Below are 27,033 nucleotides of genomic sequence, written 5' to 3'. Positions count from 1 at the left end.
CTAGTTTTTCACATGGTCGTCCTGGGCTTTGTGACCTGTGCTTTGACATTGTTTCGCCTCCGACATTGTTTCACCTCCTGGCATAAAAGGATCTTTGCAAAAAACTATTATGTTCTATGAAAAGTATCAATATTTGCATTTCATCATATTTTTTAAAGTCGTTTTCTTTTCTTTGAATATCAAAGCGATCATGTTAGTTTTCATTTCCCTGCCAAACAGCACAACTGGTCTTTCCTGGGCCTTTATCTAGTTATTAATTCCCATCTTGCTGCTTCCATCTCTGCAACTGCTAAAGTTGTCCAGTAATCTGTTGGTTTTCACCTAGCATACGTTGAAAGTAGAAGGGGAGAGAGGTCTGCCCTCAAATTTCATGTTTACATATATGTTAACACTAAAGGTCCTCGTGACCTCTGAAGTAAAAACTCACTTTACTTTATTGAGTTCTGAAATGGATTTAGACCCGAGTTTAAAATGCAGTAAACAGGGTGTTTTGTTTGACACACACTTTTAGTTTTTCAGTACAAAGGTACCCAGAAAAAAACGTCTTTAGACTTGGAAAGAATATTTCATTTATGCATCTGGCTGGGTTTAGGCATGAACAAAGAGTCAACCATCAACAGAAATACGATGTTATAAAAATGGCAATATGACTTTTCTTCTACTGCTCATCCATTGCTTAACCCAGGTGCCTAGCTTTCATTAGCTTTCAAACAGTAGAGGTAATATTTGGAGGATAACACTTCCTCATCACAACCTCAGGTATCTTTGCATTTATGACTGACTGCACATCTCAGATGTTGGCACTCAGAACTGGTCAACAACCCTTTTATTACATTTTCCTAATAAATTCTCTATTTTATTCCCTAAGATGGTTCTTTCCCACCTTTTGTCTCTTCTTAGATGCTCCAATAATTCCACCCCCTGCATTCTCAGCCAATGACCTTGCTACATACTATATAGAAAAAACATGCAACCAGGAAGAATTCCCTCCTTTCTCTCCACCACCCTTCTGCACCACTACTCATATGCTCCCGTGCTCTCTGTGTCTTCGCTCCTGTATAAAGGCCAGTGATATGCAATCAACCCCTCTTTGTGGGACCTTTCTCCCTAGCATAAAACTACCATCCTGGGAAGCTGCTGCATAGCACAGGGAGATCAGCTTGATGCTTTGTGACGATCTAGAGGGGTGGGATAAGGAGGGTGGGAGGGAGCCTCAAGAGGGAGGGGATATGGGGATATAGGTGTACATATAGCTGATTCAGTTTGTTGTACAGCAGAAGCTAACACAACACTGAAAAGCAATTATACTCCAATAAAGATATATATATATTTTTAAAAAACCTGCCATCCCTTGATCTCCAGCTAGCACTCCATTTCTTTGACCAATTTTCAGCAAAATTTCTTAAAAGAGTGCCTGACTCCATTTCCTCCCCCCCCCCATTCTTTACATAACCTGCTTCATTTCATTTCCATCATCCCCAGCACTCATGACCAACATCTTTCCAGAGCCAGCATCTTTGTTTCTCTCAACCTCTCAGCAGTTACTTAGGCCATGGACATGTCCTTCTTGTGATCCTTTCTTCTCTCCATAGGGTGATGCTCCTCCCACCTCGTTTTCTCGCTACCTCTCTGGTTCCTCCATAGTTCTCTGTGCTGGCCTCTCATCTTCTTGCAGAGCTCTAAACATCAGCTGTATTCCAGCCCTCCTCTAACTACACTTTCTCTAGCTGTTATCTAACTCCATGCTTCAGAAATCATCTCTCAATGCATTACACATTCATATCTCTAATTTAGACCACTCCCCTGCCCTCTAAATAGATATCCAGCTACTAACTTGACACCTCCCGGTGTTTATAAAACACAGTGATAGAATGTCTTCCAGTAGACTCGACATTCTAGGGCAAAAGCTCTTGTTTGGAATCTCCTCAAAATATGCTTGCAGTATCAAGAGACCATTAAAAGTGAACAAAACTTCCACCTACTAGTTTGTCTAGTTTTATATAGCAGTTTGGAAAAAAAATCATCTGAACATTGTCACCTTATGAACAGCATAGTGTAATAGGTTGTGAATAACCCCAGAGTTATCAGAGTCCAACTTAATAATTCCCACTAGAAACCCCCATGTTAGGGGATTTCCAATTATTTCAACCGACATCACAGTGTTTTAAAAACTATTACTTCTAATTCACTCTTCATTTTAACATGAATAGCATGTATGTCTCTCTATTCATTTCAGTTGTGTATCTCATACTGTTCTGTAGATGGGATGAAAAGAGAAGTGTTAATTCTTTTTAGCTCCATTCCTCACATACTATATGGTTTATAGTTGTTATTGCTAAAGCTATTATCTTAAAATTTTTGTGTTCTTAATTAACAAAGCTGTGTACTTACTTATTTTATTTGGATTCACAAGATGCCTGCCATTTTTAGTACCATAAAGCTTCTCTGTCTCCTATTGTTAGCTACTTAAACATTATATATCTTAAATAGGCTGTGCATACCTAGATTTTTGCCTCCATGAATGAGTGAAAATTAAATAAATAAGAGGTAGAAAGGATGAAAGGTGATGAGGTGATGTTTCAGACTTAGTGGTTATCAAGCCGTCTGGTGACTAGTGAATTGCCCACACTCATAGTCTCAATGTTTGAATGAGGCAGTTGACAATTCATCTGTTTTCAGGACTGTCTACATCCTAGTGAGCACAGCTAAAAGATCTGAGCATATGAATAGTATCTACTGCCTTAATTTACCAATTGCAGCAGCAGATAAGCCATCCCTGTTATAGAGTGTGTTCCTAATAACACAGGAGTAAAGGAAGCCTCGGGGATGAGCAGGGAAGAATGTGCCTCTGTACGGTTCACAGTTAGATTCCAGTTAATGAGTTTCCAGAAAGTTCTTGCAAGATTGATGTAATCTGAGAAGAGTTTTCTGTCAATAGAAACTCCCTCTGTTTCTCCTTTGTCCTTTTATTGACTGTGTTTATTTTGGGTTCCAGTAAAGATCAAGTGACTGATTGTATAATGACCAACAAGAAACCTGATGGGAGGAGAAGTGGGGAACCTGCCTTTTCTTCAATGCTCCTGATGCCTAATTCTATTTTGGTTAGAAATTTTTTAAGCTTCTGTTAGCTCTGACATTCTCTTCTGAACCTATGAAAGAGTTCAAGTCTTGACTGGCATGTATACAGGCACTATTCCAGGTGCTCTCAGGAATCACACATATCTGCCACTGTCCCTGAATGCTCATGTCCAATGATTAGGTCATTCACCACTGCAGTTGTCAGAGCTGATAAAGAACTCTGAACCAGTGTGTTACTGGAACCAAGAAAGACAAAGAAAGCACCATTAAGATGTCCTTGGGTCTTGAATTAGTAGGAGAGGCTTATGAGAACCTGAAGGGATTGCGGGAGTGTGGAAAAGTTGGGAAAATTTGTTGAGCTTTGTGCCTGTCACTTTAACTTTCTGGGTTTAGAATTTTTCATTTGTACCAAGAAAGAATGGATTAGAACAGAGGTTCTCAACCTGACAGCGCATGTGGAAACTTTATAAAGAGAGAGATTACTCAGGGTCCTCTAAGATTAGTTAAAGCCGTTCTCTTCGTTGGGGGCATGATGTCTATCTTTTAAAAAGTGTTCCAGGTGATTCTGGTATATCTAGACTTGTGAATCACTGGATTGGATGGTCTCTAAGATTCATTTTCACTCCAGTTTTCTGAGAGTCATGGCACGGAGTCAGCAAGCTTTGTCTATAAAGGGTTAGATAGTACTTTTTTCAGCCTTGTGAGCTATGTGGTCTCTATGGCAATTATTCAACTCAGCCTTTGTCGGGCAAAGCTAATGTAAACAATGGATGTGACTGGATCTGGCCATTGGGCCATAGTTTTGCTGACCTCTGGTCTATGGGATAGAATTTACCTTGGAACTGACAGACCATCAGCAAATTATTTTTGTCCTGTATATCAACCAATGACACATATAAATCTGTATAAGACATATAAAGGATGGTGCTTAATGAGAGAGAACTTGGGGAAGTTGCACTATCTCAAAATTAAGATGCTTATGGAAAATCAAAACCTTGGGAAAATATTTTGATTTGTTGTTCTGGATTTTGTTTTTTAGTAAATCTTCTCTTCTTGAGATTTCCTTTGAAATATATTTAATGGATACCACATAGACCCAGTTGCATTCACCAAGCACTTGCTGATGGCCTATCATGTGCTTTTAAAAAACAGTAACACCAGAAAGAGTTCAAGTTGGAGTAATAGATTCAATAAGTGATACCAGACCTTTTCAGATAGGTAAATTTAAGAGTCTTCCTTTGCCTTTTGGCACTTAGTACCTTGATTATTGAAACTCTTAATTATTAAAATAGGCACAACATATTTGATACCTCCACGTTTATTTAGGATATGTCTTTTGTCATTAGTTGTAATGTGTTTTCTTTCTCTTTCTCACTTCTTACAGTCAGAAAAAGTGACATTGACTTGCCATGTGATTTGCCACAAGTTAAATAGCAAGCTATAATAATTTCCAAAGGGTTAGAATTTATAGTATACTATAAGTAACTCACTTATGCTGTTAATAATTTATAACAATACAGTTCTGATTGACTTTTTAAGTGCTCTAGGAGCATAAGTAATGGGCGCAGAAAGATAGACCAGAGTTTCAAGAATATGTTTTGGGCAGAGTCTGTTTCTATAATAACCATTATCTCTTTTTTTTTTTTTTACATCTTTATTAGAGTATAATTGCTTTACAATGGTGAGTTAGTTTCTGCTTTATAACAAAGTGAATCAGTTATACATATACATGTGTTCCCATATCTCTTCCCTCTTGCGTCTCCCTCCCTCCCACCCTCCCTATCCCACCCCTCCAGGTGGTCACTACTCAACCATTATCTCTTAAATCTATATGCATGGCTTAAAGATTATGCCGATGACTCTAACGTGGTCTTGGGTCTCAGGTCTCTAGTTAGTTGATTCTGAAAAGCATTTAGTTTGGGTCTACCAGGAAGAATCTATGATTTAAAACACTTTAATCCTCCCTTTCATGTACTTCACATTTTGAAAATCTCTCTTGCAAAATGTGTGTTATTTCACATGTCACTCTTCTAGATGATTCTCTTCACATTTATTTCTTATAATCTTCTTATAACAACCAGTTATGAAAACTCTTTACAGTGTTGCCAGCCAGATCTCAGGCTTATGAAATATATTTTCTATCATCATGGCTTTTGGGGTATTACAGCATGTAGTTTAGGTGTTAATGCACAGTTTTGATGTACTGGTTTCCAAATAACCAAAAGGATGAAAGGAAAAAGAGCAATATTTTGTGAGGGAGAGGAGTCTGGCTTCCTGACTTGCCCTAGAATAGATCTTTAAGCCTCTTTGTTAATAAAAGGTGGAAAGGAAAATCAGGAATCATTTTCTTTTTTACTAAATATATGTTATAAAGTTGAGATGAGGCTGTGGAGCTGTCTTTTCCCAAAAGACTCTGTTCTCCTGATGCTTAGATTAGTAATTTAGACCAACGGTCCCCAACCTTTTTGGCACCAGGGACTGGTTTCGTGGAAGACAATTTTTCCACGGACGGGGGGGTTGGGGGGTTGGTTCAGGTGGTAACGCGAGCTATGGGGAGCGGTGGGGAGCGGCAACTGAGGCTTTGCTCGCTGCCCAACCGCTCACCTGCTGTTGTGCGGCCCTGTTCCTAACGGGCTGCGGACCTGTAGAGGTCCGCAGACTGGGGGTTGGGGACCTCTGATTTAGATGCTATCATAAAGATAATGAGATTCAGTTTTAAAGATTGACTCAGGAGAATTTTTTGAGCATAGTAAATTTAAATAATCAAGCCCAAAATTTAAAGCAGATGCTACTCAAGCAAAAATCCCACTTCATTTTAGTTCAACTCCAATTTTATAGAAGTCTGTGCAAATTATATCAAGTTTTCCTCTTCATGTGAGGAAAGGTTTGATGTTTCAGTGCCTGAGTCTCATTTTGGCTTCATCATTTACGTCTTAAAATCTAAGACACATTCTCCCACCTAAGCTGGTAATGGCTACGTTGAGACTTTGCTGTCAGTGGGCTAGACAGAGCTTCCCCCTCATTCCTCTTCGGGAAACACGTTTCTATGCACAGAAGCAGCAGCTTACGGTTAAGGAGTTTGCCCGACTCCGTCTACAGAACTCTGAAAATTGCCAACTCTGAATTTCCATCCAGCTCCATCTACATAGCTGGACAATGGCGTGGCAGTTTTTACATATCACCTGAAAATGTTTAGACATTCCAAATTAGAGACAGAATTAAGTTAGTTTAAAAAGCTCAATGAAGACAAATATATGAGACTAAAAATAGTTTGGTATGTTACAACTTCCTTCTAATCCAGATAGCAGTGTATATTTTCAGGCTGAGAGGCCGAGGCTACAACTGCAGCCTGGATTTCCTGCTAAGGTCCTCACAGCACTGTCATTTTCCCTGCTCAGAAACTGCTTTCTGCATATGAGGTAGAACAATGCATTAATTCATTATGAACAAAGATTTATTAAGGGACTGCATGATGGTAAACACTAGATGGGGAAGATACAACAAACAATGCTTGAATAAGTTTACTGTAATAGCCACAGTGGATTTAACTGAAGCCCATAAGATGTAAGCTTCACGTTCTCCCACTTGCATGGAACCCTTTGAAGGCCCTATACTTAATTTTTTATGCAGAATTTTAATTCTTTTTCTTTCTTCTCTCTTTTTGAATATTGTTCCCTGTAAATCCTTGTTGTTATACAGTAAATCCTTGTTGCTTATCTATTTTATTTATAGTAGTGTGCATCTGTCAATCCCATACTCCTAATTTATTCCCCCTTAGTAACCATAAGTTTGTTTTCTGTATCTGTGAGTCTGTTTCTGTTTTGTAGGTAGATTCATTAGTATTATTTTTTAGATTTCACATATAAGTGATATCATATAATATTTATCTTTCTCTATCTGACTTGCTTCACTTAGTATGATATTCTCTAGACCCATCAATGTTGCTGCAAATGGCAATATTTCGTCCTTTTTATGGCTAAGATTTCATTGTATATATATTCTTTTTCTTAAGAAGAGTCCCCTAAATTACTGAAGTTTCAGGTTCCACCAAACCTGGATCCATCCCTGATTGCAGGTTTGAATCTTTGGCTGTGAAATCAAGTGTACGAGAAATATGACCTGTGCTATAGTCAAATTTATTTTCTATTTGAACATGCCTTCCGCCGAGTGGAAGAAACAACCTCAGCAAATACAGAGATCTTCCTAGAAGTGAAACTATAATAAATTGTGAGTGGAGTTTACAGGATACCAAGACCCTGAAGGAGGGGGCGTCTGGCCCTAGGTTGTCCCTTGTTGTGCTTGCCGTCTCCGAGACTATCTCTGACCTAGAAGTGTACAGTCCAGGTCTATTGGGTCTTTGTCCTTCTGGTCCTGATTCTGAGCTCTCCCTAGGTGAGCTCTCTCTCTCTCTCTCTCTCTCTCAGCTGCTTCCATGTCTCTGAGGAATGGAAGACCCTAAGGGATCAAAGCATTGGGATTCTTTGGCTTACCTTCAGCACCATTCTGGAAATACAAGAAAATCTGAAGCGATGTCAAGTTATCTATGTCTAGACATGCCAAGCATCCGTGTCCACTCTATTGCTCCTGTGCCATGCCGGGCACTGGAAGCTTCTCTAAGGCCCTCCTCATTCCTGGCTCCACCTTAGAAATGAGGCATAGGCTTCCTATGTTCTAAAATCCCTCAAATCTACTTGAGGAGAGAACCAGAGTTCAGTTGCAAGGCAGTGCTTCTTTTAAGAGGAACTGGTGTCTCAGCCCATTCATGAGTTGGATTGTGCAGTGAGGAGAGAAGCTGTTTCTCATCCATCAGAATTTCATCCATGACTACTGTTTTTTACATAAACACTGTGCTTTGTGTCCTTCAGGTTTTGGTTTTTGAAGCTTAAAAGGCAATATTCATGTGGCTCAAAATTTTCAAACTGTCAATCTCTGACTACAAAGGCAAATTTTTGCAACTTGCAAGACTAGAAATGATTTTCTGTGCTCTGGTTCTGATGTAGCTTCTCCTTTGAGAGGCAGTGAAAGTAGAATGTGCAAATTGGAGAGCCTGCGAGGTACAAGGAATTAGTTAGCAATTCATAACCTTATCTGGCCACATCATCTATTCAGTAGTGGCATTTCAGTGGCTGATAAACTGACCATAATGCAGGTGTCTGCCCTAGCCACCTTTTCTTCCCGTCAGAAAATATTCTAACCCATTGAGTTGAGTGAATGTTCATGTGCTGTGGATGAGTGCCCATTGTTAAGGTGAACTAGTTCTTGGTCAGGGATATTTGACCATGCTGTGGATAACTATAATAGCCTGTCTTGGGTTCACTTTATGCAATTAGACTATATGAAAGGTGACGAGTTGAAAATTGTTTTCTAAATTTGGTAGGTACATTCCATCTATCATAGCTGACATTAGAAGTTCTGCATTCAAAAAACAAGCAAACAAAGAAGTTCTGGATTCACCCTTGCTAGTGGAGAATGTAATTTGCTGTACTCGAACACAAATCCTTACACAGAAAGCTTATCCACTACATTTTAGTGCTACCAAAATAGTAGTTTTGAATGTCATTTTCTAATAACACCACATATAATTTTGAGTAGTTTAGATAGCAATATTTAAATGTTCTTTTTGATTGCTTGGAAGTATGAAAATACGATAGATTTTTGTTATACAGTACCTTTCTTGACATGCTAAAGCACCTAACAAAGACTAGTTCAGAATTCTTCACAGCATTGACATGCAGAAATGTCAACAGTTTACTTTAATTCAAAATTAATAAAAAATAACTGAATCAGGATTTAACAAACCCTGAAAATCACCCATAATTTGGAATTTAAAATACTATGTCAGAGGACTAGTTATAATATGCCTTTCATTTCCTCTAGAGTTAGTTATGACGGATGTGGGCTTTGGATACTTTTCACTTCCATTTACAGTGGGTTTGGCTTAAAAGGATTCCCTTTTTGAATTTTGAATAATTATTGAAGATACTTCAAAGATATTCTCAAGATGAAGGAAATTGAAGCACACCATTACTAGACAGAAGAAAGCTCTTTATAAACAGCAGGCTTGATCAGTGCATGTGAAAACAGGCAACGCTATTAGATTTGCTAAGATGGAACTGTTAATGTTCAGTTAAGGATCAATATCTAAACTTCTCAGATTCATCTACCAGTCATTCATACCAAAGGTGAAGAATTCTTCCCATTTCACCTTTTGATAATGAAAAATAGAAATAATAGAGACATACGCCTAAAGGCATTTCTTCCCACCATTTTTTTTGCAAAAAGAATCATTTCTAATAATCTAAACCTTAACTATAAATACAATGATAAGAAATTAACATTGTAAAGGAGAAGGTTAAATTCTTGACTGGGTAAAGCCAGAATCAACAATTACTTTTAAGACAAAAAAATTTCTGTGTAGTAATCTGTTAACACCTGTGAAGGACTAAGCCATAGAATCAAGGATGATATCTTTTAAAAATAGAAATTGAGGGCTTCCCTGGTGGCGCAGTGGTTGAGAGTACGCCCGCCGATGCAGGGGACACGGGTTTGTGCCTCGGTTTGGGAAGATCCCACATGCCGCGGAGCGGCTGGGCCCATGAGCCATGGCTGCTGAGCCTGCGTGTCCGGAGCCTGTGCTCCACAATGGGAGAGGCCACAACAGTGAGAGGCCGTGTACCGCAAAAAAAAAAAAAAGAAATTGAGTGAATTCAAAGTCTCCAACTCTTTCTTCTTATTCATTTATTTATTTATATATTTAATCATTCACCTATTTATCCCTTTATTCACTTAAATTTTTTCAAATATTTATTGGATGCTTATTATATGCCAGGCTATTTTAAAAATCAAATTCCAATAAATTATAGTTGTTCAGAGAAATATGTTCTTGTTAAAGAATTTAAGCACCTTTGAAAAATAGTTGAATTTCTTAATGCCATTTGCAGCAACATGGATGCAACTAGAGATTATCATACTAAGTGAAGTAAGTCAGAAGGAGAAAGACAAATACTATATGATATCACTTATATGTGGAATCTAAAATATGACACAAATGAACTTACTTACAAAACAGAAACAGACTCATAGACATAGAGAATGGACTTGTGGTTGCCAAGGAGGGTAGGCAGTGCAGGGGTGGGGGATGGATTGGGAGTTTGAGGTTAGCAGATGCAAGCCATTATATATAGAATGGATAAACAACAAGGTCCTACTGTTGCAAGGGAACTATATTCAATATCCTGTGATAAACCATAAGGGAAAAGAATATGAAAAAGAATTTATATACATATGCATAACTGAATCACTTTGCTGTACATCAGAAACTAACACAACATTGTAAATCAACTATACTTCAATAAAATACATTTCAAAAAATAAATTAATTTAAAAAATGGTTGAATTTTAAATACAGCTCTTATACACAGTCACATTTTGCTCAGCAATGGAAATTGATCTTTAAGTAATTCAGATTAAAAATGTAATATTTAACTACAGATATATGCCAGTGACTTAAATTTGTTTGAAGATTATTGTGGTTATTCAAAATTTACTAAGCCTCAAGAGTCCACTTACCACCCAGCTGACATAGAATTGTTGATAGTTATTAATGTACTGTGAGAGTAAGGCAAGACTCTTATGTAGTGGTTTAGAGGTGTGAAACATTTTATTATAATATACCAGTTGTAAAACTTTGTGTAGTACTACTCATGGTAGAAAAAAGTTTTCCCCTTGACATCATCTATTCCCTTGAGTAGAGTTTGGCTATTTATGTGTGACTTGCATAACTGAGAATTTACTGATCACAAAAACAAGCAGTTTTATACAGAGCACATTTATAGAAATCCTGGTTAATTCTCTTGGTTAAGCTTTTAATTACATCCAGTTATTTCCTGTTAGTTCATTGAAAAACCTAACAAATAACCAAGTGACGACTAGCTAGCATCCCATCTTACAAGTTATTTTTTAGGAAACACCAAACTAATTAAGACATTGTCTGCAGCTCTTAAAGAAAAATTAAAAATTATTTTTATTTCAGATGCGATCTGTGAGCCGAGTCTTTAAGTTTATTGATATGCCAGCAGAAGATGGTAAACCTAACAAGTCACTGAAACCATCCAAGGATGGCCAGCTCTCAAAAGTTATGATTATCGAGAATCATCATGTGAAGAAAGATGACATCTGGCCTTCAGGGGGCCGAATGACCGTGAAAGACCTCACAGCGAAGTATATAGACGGTGGGAATGCCATATTAGAGAACATTTCCTTCTCAATAAGTCCTGGACAGAGGGTGAGATTTAAACATTGCTTCCTTTGTTAAACCTGTGTTCAGTAAGTGAATTTCAGTAGCCTAAAGCAATGTGTTAGTAGAATCCATTTGTAACACTGTTATTGTAGACTAGGACCAATATTGAACACAAATATTTTCAAGTTATTATATGAAGTCATTGTTTCATGTGAAATATACTTTGCAAAGTCCTGAGTCTATATAATGGAACCATTTTATTCCATTTTATTTTATTTTTGTATTAATTTTTATTGGAGTATAGTTACTTTACAATGTTATGTTAGTTTCTGCTGTACATCAAAGTGAATCAGTTATATATATATATATATATATGCACTCTTTTTTAGATTCCATTCCTATTTAGGTCACCACAGAGCACTGAGTAGCACTCCCTGTGCTATACAGTAGGTGCTCATTAGTTATCTATTTTATACATAGTATTGTATATATGTCAGTCCTAATCCCCCAATTCATCCCACTCACCTCTTTCTCCCTTGGTAAACATGAGTTTGTTTTCTACATCTGTGATTCTATTTCTGCTTTGCAAGTAAGTTCATCTGTACCATTTTTCTAGGTTCCACATACAGGCAATATTATATGATATTTGTCTTTCTCTTTCTGACTTACTTCACTCTGTATGACAATCTCTGGGTCCATCCATGTTGCTGGAAATGATATTATTTCGTTCTTTTTTATGGCTGAGTAATATTTATATATATATATATATATATATATATGCCACATCTTCTTTATCCATTCCTCTGTCAATGGACATTTAGGTTGCTTATACAAACAGCTCATGCAGCTCAATATCAAAAAACAAACAACCCAATCAAAAAATGGGTAGAAGATCTAAATAGACATTTCTCCAAAGAAGACATACACATGGCCAAAAAACACATGAAAAGATGCTCAACATCACTAATTATTAGAGAAATGCAAATCAGAACTACAGTGAGGTATCACCTCACACTGGTCAGAGTGACCATCATCAAAAAGTCTACAAATAATAAATGCTGGAGAGGGTGTGGAGAAAAGGGAACCCTCTTGCACTGTTGGTGGGAATGTAAATTGATACAGCCACTATGGAGAACAGTATGGAGTTTCCTTAAAAAACTAAAATTAGAGCTACCATATGATCCAGCAATCCCACTCCTGGGCATATAATGGGATCTTTTTAAAAAAAAATTAATTTATTTGATTTATTTATTTTTGGCTGAGTTGGGTCTTTGTTGCTGTGCACATGCTTTCTCTAGTTGTGGTGAGCAGGGGCTACTCTTCGTTGCGGTGCGCAGGCTTCTCATTGCAGTGGCTTCTCTTGTTGCAGAGCACGGGCTCTAGGCACGTGGGCTTCAGTGGTTGCGATATGCAGGCTCAATAGTTGTGGCTCACGGGCTCTAGAGCACAGGCTCTGTAGTTGTGGCACACAGGCTTAGTTGCTCTGTGGCATGTGGCATCTTCCTGGACCAGGAATCGAACTGCATTGGCAGGCGGATTCTCAACCACTGCGCCACCAGGGAAGCCCTGGGACCATTTTAAATGTGATTCTACTTGCAGAATATCTAATTGATTGCTACCTTACCAACTAAAGAAGCTGTTAAATAAAGCAAAATTATAACATGTTTTAGATTTTGCATCTTGAAACTATCTTCCATTTCAGGTGAGGGAAATATTTTGTTGCTGACTCCATCTAAAGTTTTCTTAAATTTTATGTAATTGACACTCTTTCAAACAAGTGGTACTTTTTTTCTTAGCTTTTTCCAATTTTCTTGTTTAGTTGGAGTTTTCATCAAGGTATGGATTGTTAAATTTTTTTCCCAATAATGTGCTAAGTTATAATTATTTATGAAGCAATAATTTTTTATTATTTAATAAGCAAAAATAACCTTGTACTATTTTGAAGTGTTTTTTTATGGATCCCAGCGCTGGGCTGAATTCACAGAAGTTACTCAAATATACGGATTCTGGAACTGATTCTTAGAGAAGGGGATGGTCATTCTCCCTACATTTTATGCTCTGTAAATGTGATTTTGCATTCTCTCCAGATTCCTTATTCTGGGCCACTCTATAAATCTAGCAGGAGTATTATATTGTTTTGATTGCTTTCTTTTCCATTTAAATTGAGACAGAATACAATAGGGCCACTTCTTATGAAAACTGAATTTTATTTTATTTATTTTTTAAAATATTTATTGGGTTGCACTGGTCTTAGTTGCAGCTCACCAGCTCCTTAGTTGTGGCATGCATTTGGGATCTAGTTCCCTGACCGGGGATCTAACCCGGCCCCCTGCATTGGGAGCGCGAAGTCTTAACCACTGCGCCACCAACGAATTCGCTGAAAACTGAATTTTAAAACTTCATCTCTCTGTGGTTTAATCTCAAACAGAGAGATAATGGTCAGTAAGTTTCGTTAGGCCACCATCACTGTCACCAACACAGAAACAGACTGTTTTCACTTGCTTTTGCCCATGGGTTTAGGAATGTTTGATAATTGGATGTATTAGGCAAAGTTCTGATAAGAAAAATGTATAGAGGGAGCAAAAATTTTCTACATCTTATGCTAAATGGCTTGAAATTGCACACTGGAAATTTTGACTTGCCTTTTAGTCTAGTTAGGAAAAATATATTCACATACTACTAAAATTAGCTCTCTATTATATTTATGCTCATCAAGAATGAGATTTTTTTTTCTGAGAGAAAAGTATAAATGGGCATAAATGGAAAGACTAGGTTTTAGACTGAATTTTCCCCTAATATTAGAATGAGGTTGTCTAAAGTTATGCTTTGGAACTAAGTAAAATTAATGGTTTGCCTTCATTCTTCCCTTCCATTGAGAAAAGCATAATTAATTACTCTTTCTTGCTTATACATCAGTGAATGCCATAGGCAGCTGAGGGTCACCAGGATGGATGCCAAAAGCGCTGTGAAGTTATAACAACAGCAGCAGATAGGTTGATCCACAGGAGGAATAGATTTGGTAAATTATTTGCTTTCCCTCCTCCCAACATTCTCCCATCCATTTGCTTTTCCAATGCTCACTTGCCCACTAAATTAAATACAAACAAGTCCGAGTAGAGTGACAGAGTTTCAGAGTCCTCGTTTTTGTAGGTAGTTTCCTTGATGCGAGAGTAGTAATCAGAGATGCTGTAAAATGAGGAAGAAACAATATGCTCAGGCATTCCATTTTCTCTGAACCTTTATACAGGAAGCAGGTGATGTGTCTTTGCAAGACACTCCCTAGGTGCTTTGGGGGAATTGAAAATCACTCACATAAGGCTATAGATGTTTATAGAGTGCTTATCATGTCCTAAGCACTGTTTAAAGACCTTTATTTGCTATCACATTTGATCTTATTTTAACTCCAAAGGTAGATGTTATTACCCTTTTTGTGCATAGTGGAAGAAACTAACAATCAGTTAAGTGAGTGAAGTAGCAGGGATCTCAAACTCAGATCTGTCTGACCTCAAAGTCCTATTTTACCTGCTTCTCTTAAAAGAAGAAAAAGAAGGAGCAGAAGAAAGAAGACAGAAGACAGAAAGAGAGAGAGAGATCTGTCACAGAAGATGTCATTCTAAAAGGGGAAATGTGAAATCCAGTAACAGCTAAAGCAGAATTACTCTGAAGCTAACAAGGCCGAGGTTTCAAAGACCTTCACTTGCCTGAGCCCCTTTCAAGGCCCTGTACATAATTTTGTGTTTATAGTTTTGAAATCTTTATTCTTGAAAAGAGCTCCCCTCCCCCCCAAAAAAATTATACCCTTGAATAAGAGATATATAGATAAAATGCTAAGGTAGTTCAGAAGAGGAAGCAGTTATTATCATTTGGCTAGGAGTTGGGCTATTCAGGGAAGGTTTTCCACAGGAAGTGGCATTTAGAATGAGGCTTCAAGACTTAAACTGTGATTTGAATAATTAAGGTGGGTGAAGAAGGGTGCTGTAGGCAGAGGGAAAAGCATGAGGCATGGAGCATGTGTGGAAAACAATGACTGGTTCAGCCATTCGATGACTGGAGGATGCATAAAGGATGTAATTGGATCCAAGATTCGTGCAAGTTGGTGCAGATTATGGATCTTGAGAGCCAAAGCAATAAAGGGAGGTGATAACTCAGAAAATCCTAATTGATTTTGCTACCACATGGTCTTTGAGAGCAGTGGTTCTCAAAGTGTGGTTCCTGCACCAGCATCATCTGTGTCACTTGAAAACTTGCAAGAAATGCATATTTTTGAGCCTCACTGAGCCCTACTGCCCAAGGGGTGGGAACAGTGGTCTGTGTTTTATCACACCTTCCAGGTGGTGCTGATACATGCCCATCTACTTGTGAGAACCCATATTTAAGAGAGTCTTTAGGTGTAGAGGAGTGATGTAGAAGAGTGAGGGTAGAATTCCAACTGTAAAGGCTTAGGGAATAGGTGATTCCTAAATTGAGGGGTTATGTAGAACACCAATGTTGGTGGTGGGAGAGAGAAAGCAAGAACATCTGTGTAAGAGGATGGGTATATAGAGGGATTTGCCTTTGTCCTGTAGGAGTAGTTGGGGTTTTTTTTTTGTTTGTTTGTTTTGTTTTGTTTCTTGAGACAGGAGGAAAGGAGATAAGTGGAGTTAAAGAGAAGTGGAGTTAAAGAGAGTCATTGAGCAAAAAACTGGAAAACTGAAGGTGTTCTTATTAGACTGCCTTAATATTTTAAGTCAACTTCCAAAATCATCGAAGTTGAGTAGTGTCAGTTCTCTGATTTTGTTCTTATCCTTCAATAATGTGTTGACTGTTCTTTTGCATCTCCATGTAAACTTTAGAATCAGTTTGCCATATACACAAAATAACTTGCTGGGATTTTGACTGGGATTGCACTGAATCTATAGATCAAGTTGAGAAGAACCAACATCTTGACAATATTGAGTCTTCCTATCCATGAACATGGAATATCTCTCCACTTGTTTAATTTTTCTTCGATTTAATTCATCACTTTTTGTAGTTTTTCTCATCCTGATCTTGTGTATATTTTTTTAGATTTATACCTAAGTATTTCATTTTGGGGAGTGCTAATGTAAATTGTATTTTGTTTTTAATTTAAAATTCCACTTGTTCATTTCTGGTATGTAGGAAAGCAGTTGACTTATGTATATTAACCTTGTATCCTGCAATCTTCCTATAGTCACTTATTAGTTCCAGGAGTTTTAGTATTGATCCTTTTGCACTCTCTACATAGATGATAACATCATCTGCGAACAAAAACAGTTTTATTTTGTTCTTCTCAATCTGTATGCCTTTTATTTCCTTTTCTTGTCTTGCATTAGCTAAGATTAGGATGCTGAAAGCAGTTGTAAGAGGGGGCATTCTTGCCTTGATGTTGATCTTAGTGGGAAAGCTTCACATTTTTCATCATTCAGTAATAATAGCTGTAGGGTTTATGCAGAGGTTCTTTATCAAGTTGATGACCTTTCCCTCTATTCCTACTTTGCTAAGAGTTTTTATCAGGCATTGATGGTGGATTTTGTCAAAGACTTTTTCTGCATCTGTTGATATGGCCGTATTATTTTTCTTGCCCATTGATATGATGGATTGTATTAATTGATTTTCAAATGTTGAACCAACCCTGCATATCTGGGATAAATCCCACTTGGTCATGGTGTATAATTCTCTTTATACATTGTTGGATTTCATTTGTTAATTTTTTAAAGCATTTTGCATCTATGTTCATGATCATGATCTGTAATGTCTAGTTTTGGTATTATGGCAATGCTGGTTTCATAGAATGATTTAGGATGTATCCCTTTTGCTTCTGTCTTCTGAATGAGATTGTAGAAAATTGGTAGAAATTCTACTTTAGGTGATTTGTAGAATTCACCAGTGAATCTATCTGGGATTGGTGCTTTCCAATTTGGAAGGTTATTAATTATCAATTCAATTTCTTTAAAAAGTATATGCCTATTCAGATTGTCTATTTCTTCTTATGTGTTTTGGCAGATTGTATCTTTTAAGGAATTTGTTCATTTCATCTAAGTTATCAAACTAGTGGGCATAGAGTTGTTCATAGTATTTCTTTACTATTAATAATATGTATTAAGAGATGTAGTGACTTGCCCTCTTTCATTTCTTTAAAAAAATTTTAATTGAAATATAGTTGACATACAATATTATGTAAGGTTCAGGTGTACTACATAGTGATTTGACATCTGCATACATTATGAAATGGTCACCACAATAAGTCTAGTAACCATTCATCCCCATACAAAGTTATTACAATATTAACCACATTCCTTATGCTAAATAAGGTAAATATTCTTTCATTTTGATGTTAGTAATTTGTGTCATCTCCTTATTTTCTTAGTTAGCCTGGCTAGAAACTTATAAAATGTAATGATCTTTTCAGAGAACCAGTTTTTAGTTTCATTGATTTTCCCTACCAATTTCCTATTTTCAATTGGTTGATTCTACTGTAATTGTTATTTATTTATTTTTCTTCTGCCTAATTTGGATTTAATTTAGTCTTCTTTTTCTGGTTTCCTAAGATGGAAGCTTAGATTATTGATTTTAGATATTTCTTCTTTTTTGTATTACATATTCTTTTCTATACAAGATATTTATATTATACTACAAATATATATTTTTTGTATGAGATATATTAGATATTTCTATATTAGATATTTCTTATTTTCTATAGCATTTAATATTATAAATTTCCCTCTGTACTGCTTTTGCTGCATACCACAAAATCTGATAAATTTCTTTTTTATTTTCATTTATTTGAAATCTTTTTTCCCTTGAGAATTCTTTTTTAACCTATGTGTTTTTTAATGTCCAAGTATTTGGGGATTTTCCAGCTGTCTTTCTGTTATTGATTTCTGGTTTAATTCCATCATGGTCTGAGAGCATACATTGTATGAGTTGCATTCTCTTGAATTCGTTAAATTGTGTTTTATGACCCATAATGTGATTTATCTTGGTGAATGTTCCCTGTGAGCTTGAGAATAATGTTATTTTGCTGTTGTTGGATGAAGTAGTCTATAGGTGTTAATTATATCCAATTGACTGATGATTGTGTAGAGTTCAACTATATCCTTACTGATTTTCTAACTTCTGTGTCTGTCCATTTTTGATAGAGGAATATTGAAGTCTCCAACTTAATAGTGGATTCATCTATTTCTCTTTGCAGTTCTGTCAGTTTTTGCCTCATGTTATTTTGACACACTGTTAGGCATATACACATTAAAAATTATTATGTCTTTCTGGAGTATTGGCCCCTTTATCATTATATGGTACCCCTTATCTGATAATTTCTCTTGCTCTGATGTCTGCTCTGTGTAAAATTAGTTACTACAACTTTCTTTAATTAGTATTAACATGGTATATCTTTTTCTGTACTTTTAATCTATTTATATATGCCTTTACATTTAAAGTGGGTTTATTTCTTTAAAGTGAAATTAGGGAAAGACAAATACCATCTGGCTTCACTTATACATGAACTCTAAAAACAAAAAAATGAACAAATATAACAAAACAGAGAGCCATAGATACAGAGAATAAGCGGTTGCCAGAGGGGTGGGCACTGGGAGGATGAGAGAAATAGGTGAGAGAGATTAAAATTTTTTGTAGTTGCCCTAAAATTTGCAATAAATGTTTTCAACTAATCCAGGTTACCTTTAAACAACACTATAGTGCCTCACAGGTCTTGGAAGTATGTTATTATAACAAAATACAGTTGACCCCCTGAACAGAGTAGAGGTAGGGGGTGCCCACCCTCTGCACAGTTGAAAATATCTTCTTTGTTTATCCGGGATTGCTCTGTACACATGGTCCCTCTTTATCCGCAGTTCTGCATCATCTAATTCAACCAACTCTAGATATTGTAGCACTGTAGTGTTTACTATTGAAAATAATCTGCATGTAAGTGGACTTGCACAGTTCAAACCTGTGTTGTTCAAGGGTCAACTGTATTCCCACTTCCTCCCTCTTTGTCCCTTGTATTGTTGCTGCCATTCATTTCACTTATACAGAAGCATATATATAAATAGACATAATTGAATACATTGTTGCTATTATTATTTTGAACACACTACTACCTGTCAGATCAATTAAGAATAAGAAAAATAATATTTCTTATTTTACCTTCACTTATTCATTCTCTGATGCTCTTCCTTTCTTTACGTAGATCAGAATTTCTGGCTTAAATAATTTTCCTAAAGAACTTTTTAAAACACTTATTGCAAAGCTGATCTACTGGCATCAAATTCCCTTGATTTTTGTTTGAGAAACTCTTTATTTCTCCATTATCTTTTGAAGGATAATTTCACAAGGTACAGAATTCTAGCTTGGTGGTTCTTTTCTCTCAACACTTTAAATATTTCACTCCATTCTTTTTTTGCTTGCATGTTTTCTGAAGAATAGTTGAATTTAGTTCTTTTCTTTGTTCCTCTATAAGTAAGGTGGTTTTTTTCCCTCTGGCTTCTTTCAAGAATTTTTCTTTATCTCTGATTTTCTGTAGTTTGAATATAATATGCCTACATGTAGTTTTTTTGGCATTTATCCTGCTTGGTGTTCTGAACTTCCTGGACCTGTGGTTTAGTTTTTGACATTAATTTGGGGAAGTTCTGAGTCATTATTGTTTCAAATATTTTTGTTCCTTTTTCTGTTTCTTCTCCTTCTGGTATTTCCATTGGCGGTATATTATACCTTTTGTAATTGTCCCACAGTTCTTGGATATTCTGTTTTTTAGTCTTTTTCTCTTTGCTTTTTGGTTTGGAGGTTTCTGTTGTCATAGCCTCAAGCTCACAGGTTTTTTTTCCTTAGCCATGTTCAGTCTGCTGTGCCCATCATAGCCATTCTTCATTCCTGTTAAAGTGTTGTTGTTGTTTTTTATCTCTTGCATTTCTTTTTTAATTTTATTAAAATTTCATTCTCTCTGCTTACACTATCTGTTCTTGCATGTTTTCTACTTTTTCCAGTAGAGCTCTTAGCATATTATTCATAGTTGTTTTGAATTCCTAGACTGATAATCCCAACATTTCTGGCATATCTGACTCTGGTTCTGATGCTTGCTCAATCTCTTCATACTGTGTTTTTTGCCTTTTAGCGTACATTGTAATTTTTTTTTAAAGTTTTTTTTTTTTTTGACGTGGACCATTTTTAAAGTCTTTATTGAATTTGTTACAATATTGCTTCTGTTTTTTTGTTTTGGTTTTTTGGCCACGAAGCATATGGGATCTTAGCTCCTTCACCAGGGATCGAACTTGTACCCCCTGCATTGGAAGGCGAAGTATTAACCACTGGACCGCCAGGGAATTCCCTACCTTGTGATTTTTTTGTTGAAAGGTGGGCATGACATATTAGATAAAAGAAACTGATAATTAGGCCTTTAGTGGTGTAAGGTCTGGGGGAAAGGGAAGTGTTCTGTTGTCCTATAATTAGGTCTCAGTCTTTTATTGAGACTGTGCCCTTGAGCAGTGAACTTCACAAGTGCTTCTCAGATTTTTCTCCCCCTTAGGTGCAACAGTACACTTATGTGGGCTGGAGTTGAGTATTCTCCTTTCTTCAATCAGTTAGGTTCTAATAAAAAACCCAGTAGGTTAGGTTCTGGTAAAATAGTTTCTCTTGAAGGAGGCCTTGTTAAGAAAAACAGAATGTTCTGTAATATTATGAAATTGTGGTTTCCCACATCTTCCTGCTGGATGCACCAGAGGGTATTTCTGTGTACTTCACTGTGGGATGAACTGTGATTGAGCTCCTGGAGGTAATACTTACAAAAGTGTGGGGACCTCTCTATGAATGACCTCCCTGGGAGGTTTTTACTCTCAGACTTGACCACACTGAGCCTCCAGCAATTTGTTGGTTACAGTTTAGATTTCCCTACCCTCGCTCGAGTTGCTATGGAGGTTTCTGATCATGGGTTTCTGTTCCAGTAAGTTGTGATTCTGTCTGTCTCTCCACTTGTGGTGGCAGTGATTTGCCCTGTGACTTCATTTTCTGAAGGATCTAAGAAGAGTTTTGATTTTCAGTTTGCTCAGCTTTTCACTTGTTGTTAATATAGAGTGATGACACCCAAATTCCTTATATGCTGGACCAGAAACTAGAAGTCTTGTTTTTCAATTTTTTTTGTCCCTTTGCCTGGCACATTGCCTAGCTTACTATATGTTAAATGCATGAATGAATGAATGGATTATACCTACTTCTAGGTCATATGATTGATTACAGTAGGAATTGATTCTTAAAATGTTATTCTGAGCAACTCTCTTAAGAATGTAATTTCTACTGCTTTGCCCTTAGAACCTTTAACAACATCTTACAAACTGTAACAAGATGCCCCCCCAAAAACTTCTTGCATGGTGATTAAGAAGTTGGCTCAAGTTTAGTATGGATCTTCCTTGACTTATGATGGGGTTATGTCCTATTAAACCCATCATAATTTGAAAATATTAAGTCAAAAATGCATTTAATACACTTAATCTACTGAACATCATAGCTTAGCCTGGCCTACCTTAAACAAGCTCAGAACACTTACGTTAGCCTACAGTTGGGCAAAGTTATCTTACACAAAGCCTATTTTATAATAAAGTGTCAAATATCTCATGTACTTTATTGAATATTATACTGAGTGAAAACAGAATGGTTGTATGGTTATGGAAAGGTTGTGAGTGTATCAGTTGTTTACCCTCATAATCACATGGCTGACTGGGAGCTGCAGCTCACTGCTGCTATCCAGCATCATGAGAGAGTATCATACCACATATCACTAGCCCAAGAAAAGATCAAAATTCAGAATTCAAAGTACAGTTTCTACTGAATGCATACTGCTTTTGCATCATTGTAAAGTCAGAAAATTGTAAGTTAAACCATCTTAAGTCAGGGACCATCTGTATATTATTTCTATTATCCAAAAGTCCTGCAATCTTAACTGTGGTCTAATTCATCTTCTTAAAAGAGAGAGAGAAAACATTTGAAAAGGACCTAAATGGCCATTTCTTGTTTAATTTTTAATGAATTTCAGTGTTCTTGGTTCTGTGGTGTGTCTGAGTCCATTCAGGCTGCTATAACAAAATATCATAGGCTTCGTGACTTATAAACAACAGAAATTTATTTCTCACAATTCTGGAGTCTGGGAAGTCCAAGATCATGGCCCCACAGGTTCAGTGTCTGATGAGAGCCCACTTCATCATAGGTGTCTGTCTTCTCACTGTAACCTCACATGGTGGAAGGGACAAGGGATTTCTCTGGGGCCTCTTTTATAAGGGCACTAATCCCATTCATGAAGGCTCCACCCTCGTGACCAAATCACCTCCCATTGGCCCTACCTCCTAATACTGTCACATTGGGGGTTAGGATTTCAACATATGAATTTAGGAGAGACACAAATATTCAGCCTATAGCATGGTGAAAAGAGGAAAAAAATCAATATTTTGTGCATAAAAATGATTCAATATTCATATTAAAACACTTTGTTCATAGAAATTACTTTAGTGAAGAGATGTCCTATTACTTTCTTGGCTCTTAATTTAGGCCTTTACTTCACAGAACCTGTGCTTTAAATTTTATTTTCAGCGCATGAGAAATGTAGAAAGTATTTCATAACTTTAACTTAAAAACAGTAGCTTAAAAAAAAACTTATTTTTCTTTTCAGTCTCAAATAGTTTTTTCTTAAAAGCTTTTGATTTTTGCCTAAATTTTTAACATCACCTTCCCCTAACTAGAATATCTCTTCCTTTTTTTCTTTTCTCCTTCCTCTCAAAATACAGGCTGTGATTTTAATCTGGAGCTAGGTCTTTCATGATAAACCTAGATTTAACAAAATACCTCAGATGATATATTGTATATATTACAGTACTGGATAGTTTTCTGATTAAATAGATATTGAATCAGACTTCAAGTTCTGTTCTTTTGGGTGAGCTTATCTGCTCTCTCCATTTGTAGTCTCTTTAAAATACTAAGATGCCACAAACAATTCAAACAATATCAAGGGCTCAGATCATAGCAGCATAAGTGCCTAGTATCTATTTGATTTGTTAAACACATATGGAATTCTGTCTTATACTGGTTTTATAAGGAGCATAGTCTCAAGAACTTATTATGTTAGGAATTATGTTTTATTAATAATAAACAGATTAATCAACATATAAAAGTTACAATTATTATAACTCTGGGGATCCAAATTTCATTTGATTTGACATCTTGATTTCTGGAGACTAAAGGAGATAAAAAATAATTACAACAGGTTTCAATCTGTTGCAGTATTAAAATGGTGAATAAGACACTCTGAAAAGAATGTACTGAGACTGTTCTAGTCATGGTACAATGCAATTACAGCTAGCACCAAACTCAACACTGTTTAACTTTCCACATAACATTTTGATTTATCTTGATCCAAAGTTCTCAAAGAGGAGGTACACTGAAGTTACTAGAAAACATTGACTTGGAATTAAGATCTATCTTAAAAGCTTATTTGCGGGAAGTACTCTGGCCTTATTCAACAGATCACTGAGAAGCCTGGAAAAACAAATCCTGGAAAAGAATTATTATGTGCCAATTATATAAACAACAGAAGACTTTGTTATGTATGAACCAATTAGATTCCGCGCTGTTGAAAACCATGTGTGGCATAATGCAATGCCAGCAGTTCAACAATATAAGGAAACCAGAGCGATAGCTAAAAACTTTAAAGCTAAAGATTTACAAATTGCCTCTTAATCCGGTTTTATCCCAACATAAAACCTGTGTTCTCTAAACATTCAATATTTGCTTCTTAAGGAAAAGGAATGTAGTCATTTATCCTAATCATTAGAATCCTGGCTAATGATTTAAGAGTCTGAAACTCAAGGAACTTTTCATCAAAAGTGCTTGATATGACTTTAGAGCAGATCACTTCCTGCTCTTGAACTTGCCTTTGCTTCTCTTTCCTCATGCCTCATCTACACAGGGCATACTCAGATTGCTTATACAAAGCCTTACTGTTGTGTTTGGAAAATCATGATGTATGGTGAATGTGTTTGTACAACATGGGCTGATTCAGAAATAGAAGTGTGCATATGAAATTCCACAAGATTTTTAAATTAAGAGTTGATCTGGTAATTGACCAAAATTGACTATATCCATTTATTTATTAGATCTACTAAAGAAGTTTATTCATTCATCTACCCTCCCTCCCTTCCTCCCCTCCTTCCTTCCTTCCTTCCCTCTATCTACCCTCCTGCTCACCCACCTATCTGTCTGTCCATCCATCCATTCATCCTTCCATCTGACTGTCTCTCAGTCAATCCAAATAAGTTTTTATTGAGTATTTATGTGAGCCAACCACTATGCCAGGTGCTGAGAATTCAGTGGAAAACAAGATAGATTACCCTGCCCTTTTTGAACTTATATTCTTTGGGTGAATACAAGCAATAATCAAGGAAAGAATAAATAAAATAATTACCAATTGTGATTAGTAGTATGAAGAACCTCAGCAGGGTGTTATGTATAACCTGTTGTTTATCTGATTTTCTCAGTTGTCTCAGAAAACAAACGTGTGAAACTCCCATTATAGGGCTCTTATGATAGAAAGACAATTGTGTCACTTTTGTTTATCAGCTTACCTAAAGGCCTAGTTTACTACCAGGTTCCTAATCAGTATTCAATAAGTTATTATTGTGGGTTTCTGTACACTCTCAAGCATTTATTGTGGTCTGTAACTAGTTCTGGTTTAGAAACTGTTACTAGTCTGTAATAAGTATAGAAATTGAGAGTAAGCATTTAGAAATTCATTTTTATTTTCTACTTTTTAAAGTACTGATGGGGAATTGGAAACTAAAACACAAAGCAAAACTGTCCTTTACCACAAATAGTGTAAAAAGCACGATTTACAAGACCATTTGTTCAGCTCTCTTGTAAAAAGGCCAAATGATAAAAAAGAAATAGCAATAATGTAAGGGGAAAGAAAGAAACATTCAGTGCCACTAAATGTCGAGCACTTTATTCAGGATTTAGTTAATGACTGCAGAAATGTTATGTCCCACTCACAGCATCTTCCTCTAAGAGCTGGGTCTGGACTGGCATCAGAACACAGAGTCAGCTCCCTGTGGGGCACATGAGGCACCTCTTCTCTCCTTGCAGTGCACAGCCTTCTCACTTCCGTGCTGTGTTCTTACAGTCTTTAAGGAACAAGACTAGTTTTTTCTTTTCCTTAATATCCCTTTTGCTTCCTAAAATTCTCTTCTTGCCAATCAGAACGGATATAAAATGTTGATTTGACAACTGTCCATGTGCTTATCTACTGAGGAGTGGTAAGGCCCAACCTGCCTTCTGTGAGAATGTGAACTTATTCTTTATTTTAGGCCTAAACTTGATGCTCGCTTATTTTATTATGGCAGTACCTAAATATTAGAACCGTTGCAGATTTATTAATTTTCAAACTCATATTCATGTTTGGAACTAGATCAAGCTACAGGTCTCTGCTTCTGGCTTGAGCCCATTCTCAAAAATTAGTGCATTAACAGGGAGATCAGCTCGGTGCTTTGTGACAGCCTGGAGGGGTGGGATAAGGAGGGTGGGAGGGAGGGAGACGCAAGAGGGAAGAGATGTGGGAACATATGTATATGTATAACTGATTCACTTTGTTATAAAGCAGAAACTAACACACCATTGTAAAGCAATTATACCCCAATAAAGATGTTAAAAAAAATTAGTGCATTAAGACACTGTATCTTTGTTTTCTTCCATGCAAAATGGGCATTTTCAACCTTTCTGCCATTAGTAAAGGTCAGTAATAAATGAACCCAGCATCAGAGGTCCAATCTGTTATGGCCAGTTTCTATATTGTCTTCCAGGGTTGCTCTGTTCCAGATCAGTTTTGGTCAGAATTTGAAGTGTGCAAAAAGGTTTGAATGAATAAGTGAAACTTCCCCTGGTGATGATTTAAAAAACAACAACAGCAACAAGAAAACGGTTCCAGTGGGGTTTTTTATTAACGTATAATATCAGATTACATTTATGGTATTGTATCTATCTGTCACAGGAGTAATTCCATCACTGATATTCTAGGTGGGCCTCTTGGGAAGAACTGGATCAGGGAAGAGCACTTTGTTACTGGCTTTTTTGAGACTGCTGAACACCAAAGGAGAAATCCAGATAGATGGTGTGTCTTGGGATTCAGTAACTTTGCAACAGTGGAGGAAAGCCTTTGGAGTCCTACCACAGGTAAGCCAGAAAGACTTAGCTAGTAAAAAAAAATGACTAAGTACAGTGTTCCCTTTATTTGACACTTGCACTCAAGAAATTCACATTTCCCTGCAAAATATATTCCCTATGTATCGCTGTCTTTTTTTTTTCTGCAATGCAGCCTTTTCATAGGAGAGAAACTACTTCTAGAAGTTTGGAATTCTCTGACATACAGTTATCGAACTATTAATAGTTTTGAGAGCTTTTTCCGGAAGAGGTAAACCACAGCAGGAGCATGGGGCTTTTGTTTTTATCAACTTTTTGTTTCTGCTTCAGTGGTCTGAGCTCCAAGTTAGCAATCACAGCAGGTTGAGAAATGCTTTGCAAGATATAAAAGATGCTGGCTGCTGAAATAACAAACACTTGGAAGCATGAAGTAGTGGAATTGAAAATAAAAAGTGTAATGATTGGTTTTTTGTTCTTTGAAAAGAATGAACCATGTCAGAGTAATCTGTAGCTTTTTGTTTTTTAATGTCACTCTTTGATTTGGGTCACAA

General features: G+C 36.6%; 1 protein-coding gene across 1 annotated transcript in view; it reads left to right on the top strand.

Moving 5' to 3' along the window:
• The window catches only part of CFTR (CF transmembrane conductance regulator), a 198,490-nt gene that overhangs the window by 146,795 nt on the left and 24,662 nt on the right, over positions 1-27,033 (top strand). The window contains exons 24-25 of the mRNA XM_060156169.1: positions 11,111-11,362; positions 26,360-26,515. Of these exons, the coding sequence (XP_060012152.1) occupies positions 11,111-11,362; positions 26,360-26,515 (408 nt within the window). The remainder of the gene's footprint in view (positions 1-11,110; positions 11,363-26,359; positions 26,516-27,033) is intronic.

Source organism: Lagenorhynchus albirostris, chromosome 8 (genome assembly GCF_949774975.1).
Source record: "Lagenorhynchus albirostris chromosome 8, mLagAlb1.1, whole genome shotgun sequence".
NCBI classification, from domain to species: Eukaryota; Metazoa; Chordata; class Mammalia; order Artiodactyla; family Delphinidae; genus Lagenorhynchus; species Lagenorhynchus albirostris.
The sequence above is the reverse complement of the archived record's forward strand: the minus strand, read 5'-3'. Positions and strand labels throughout refer to the sequence as shown.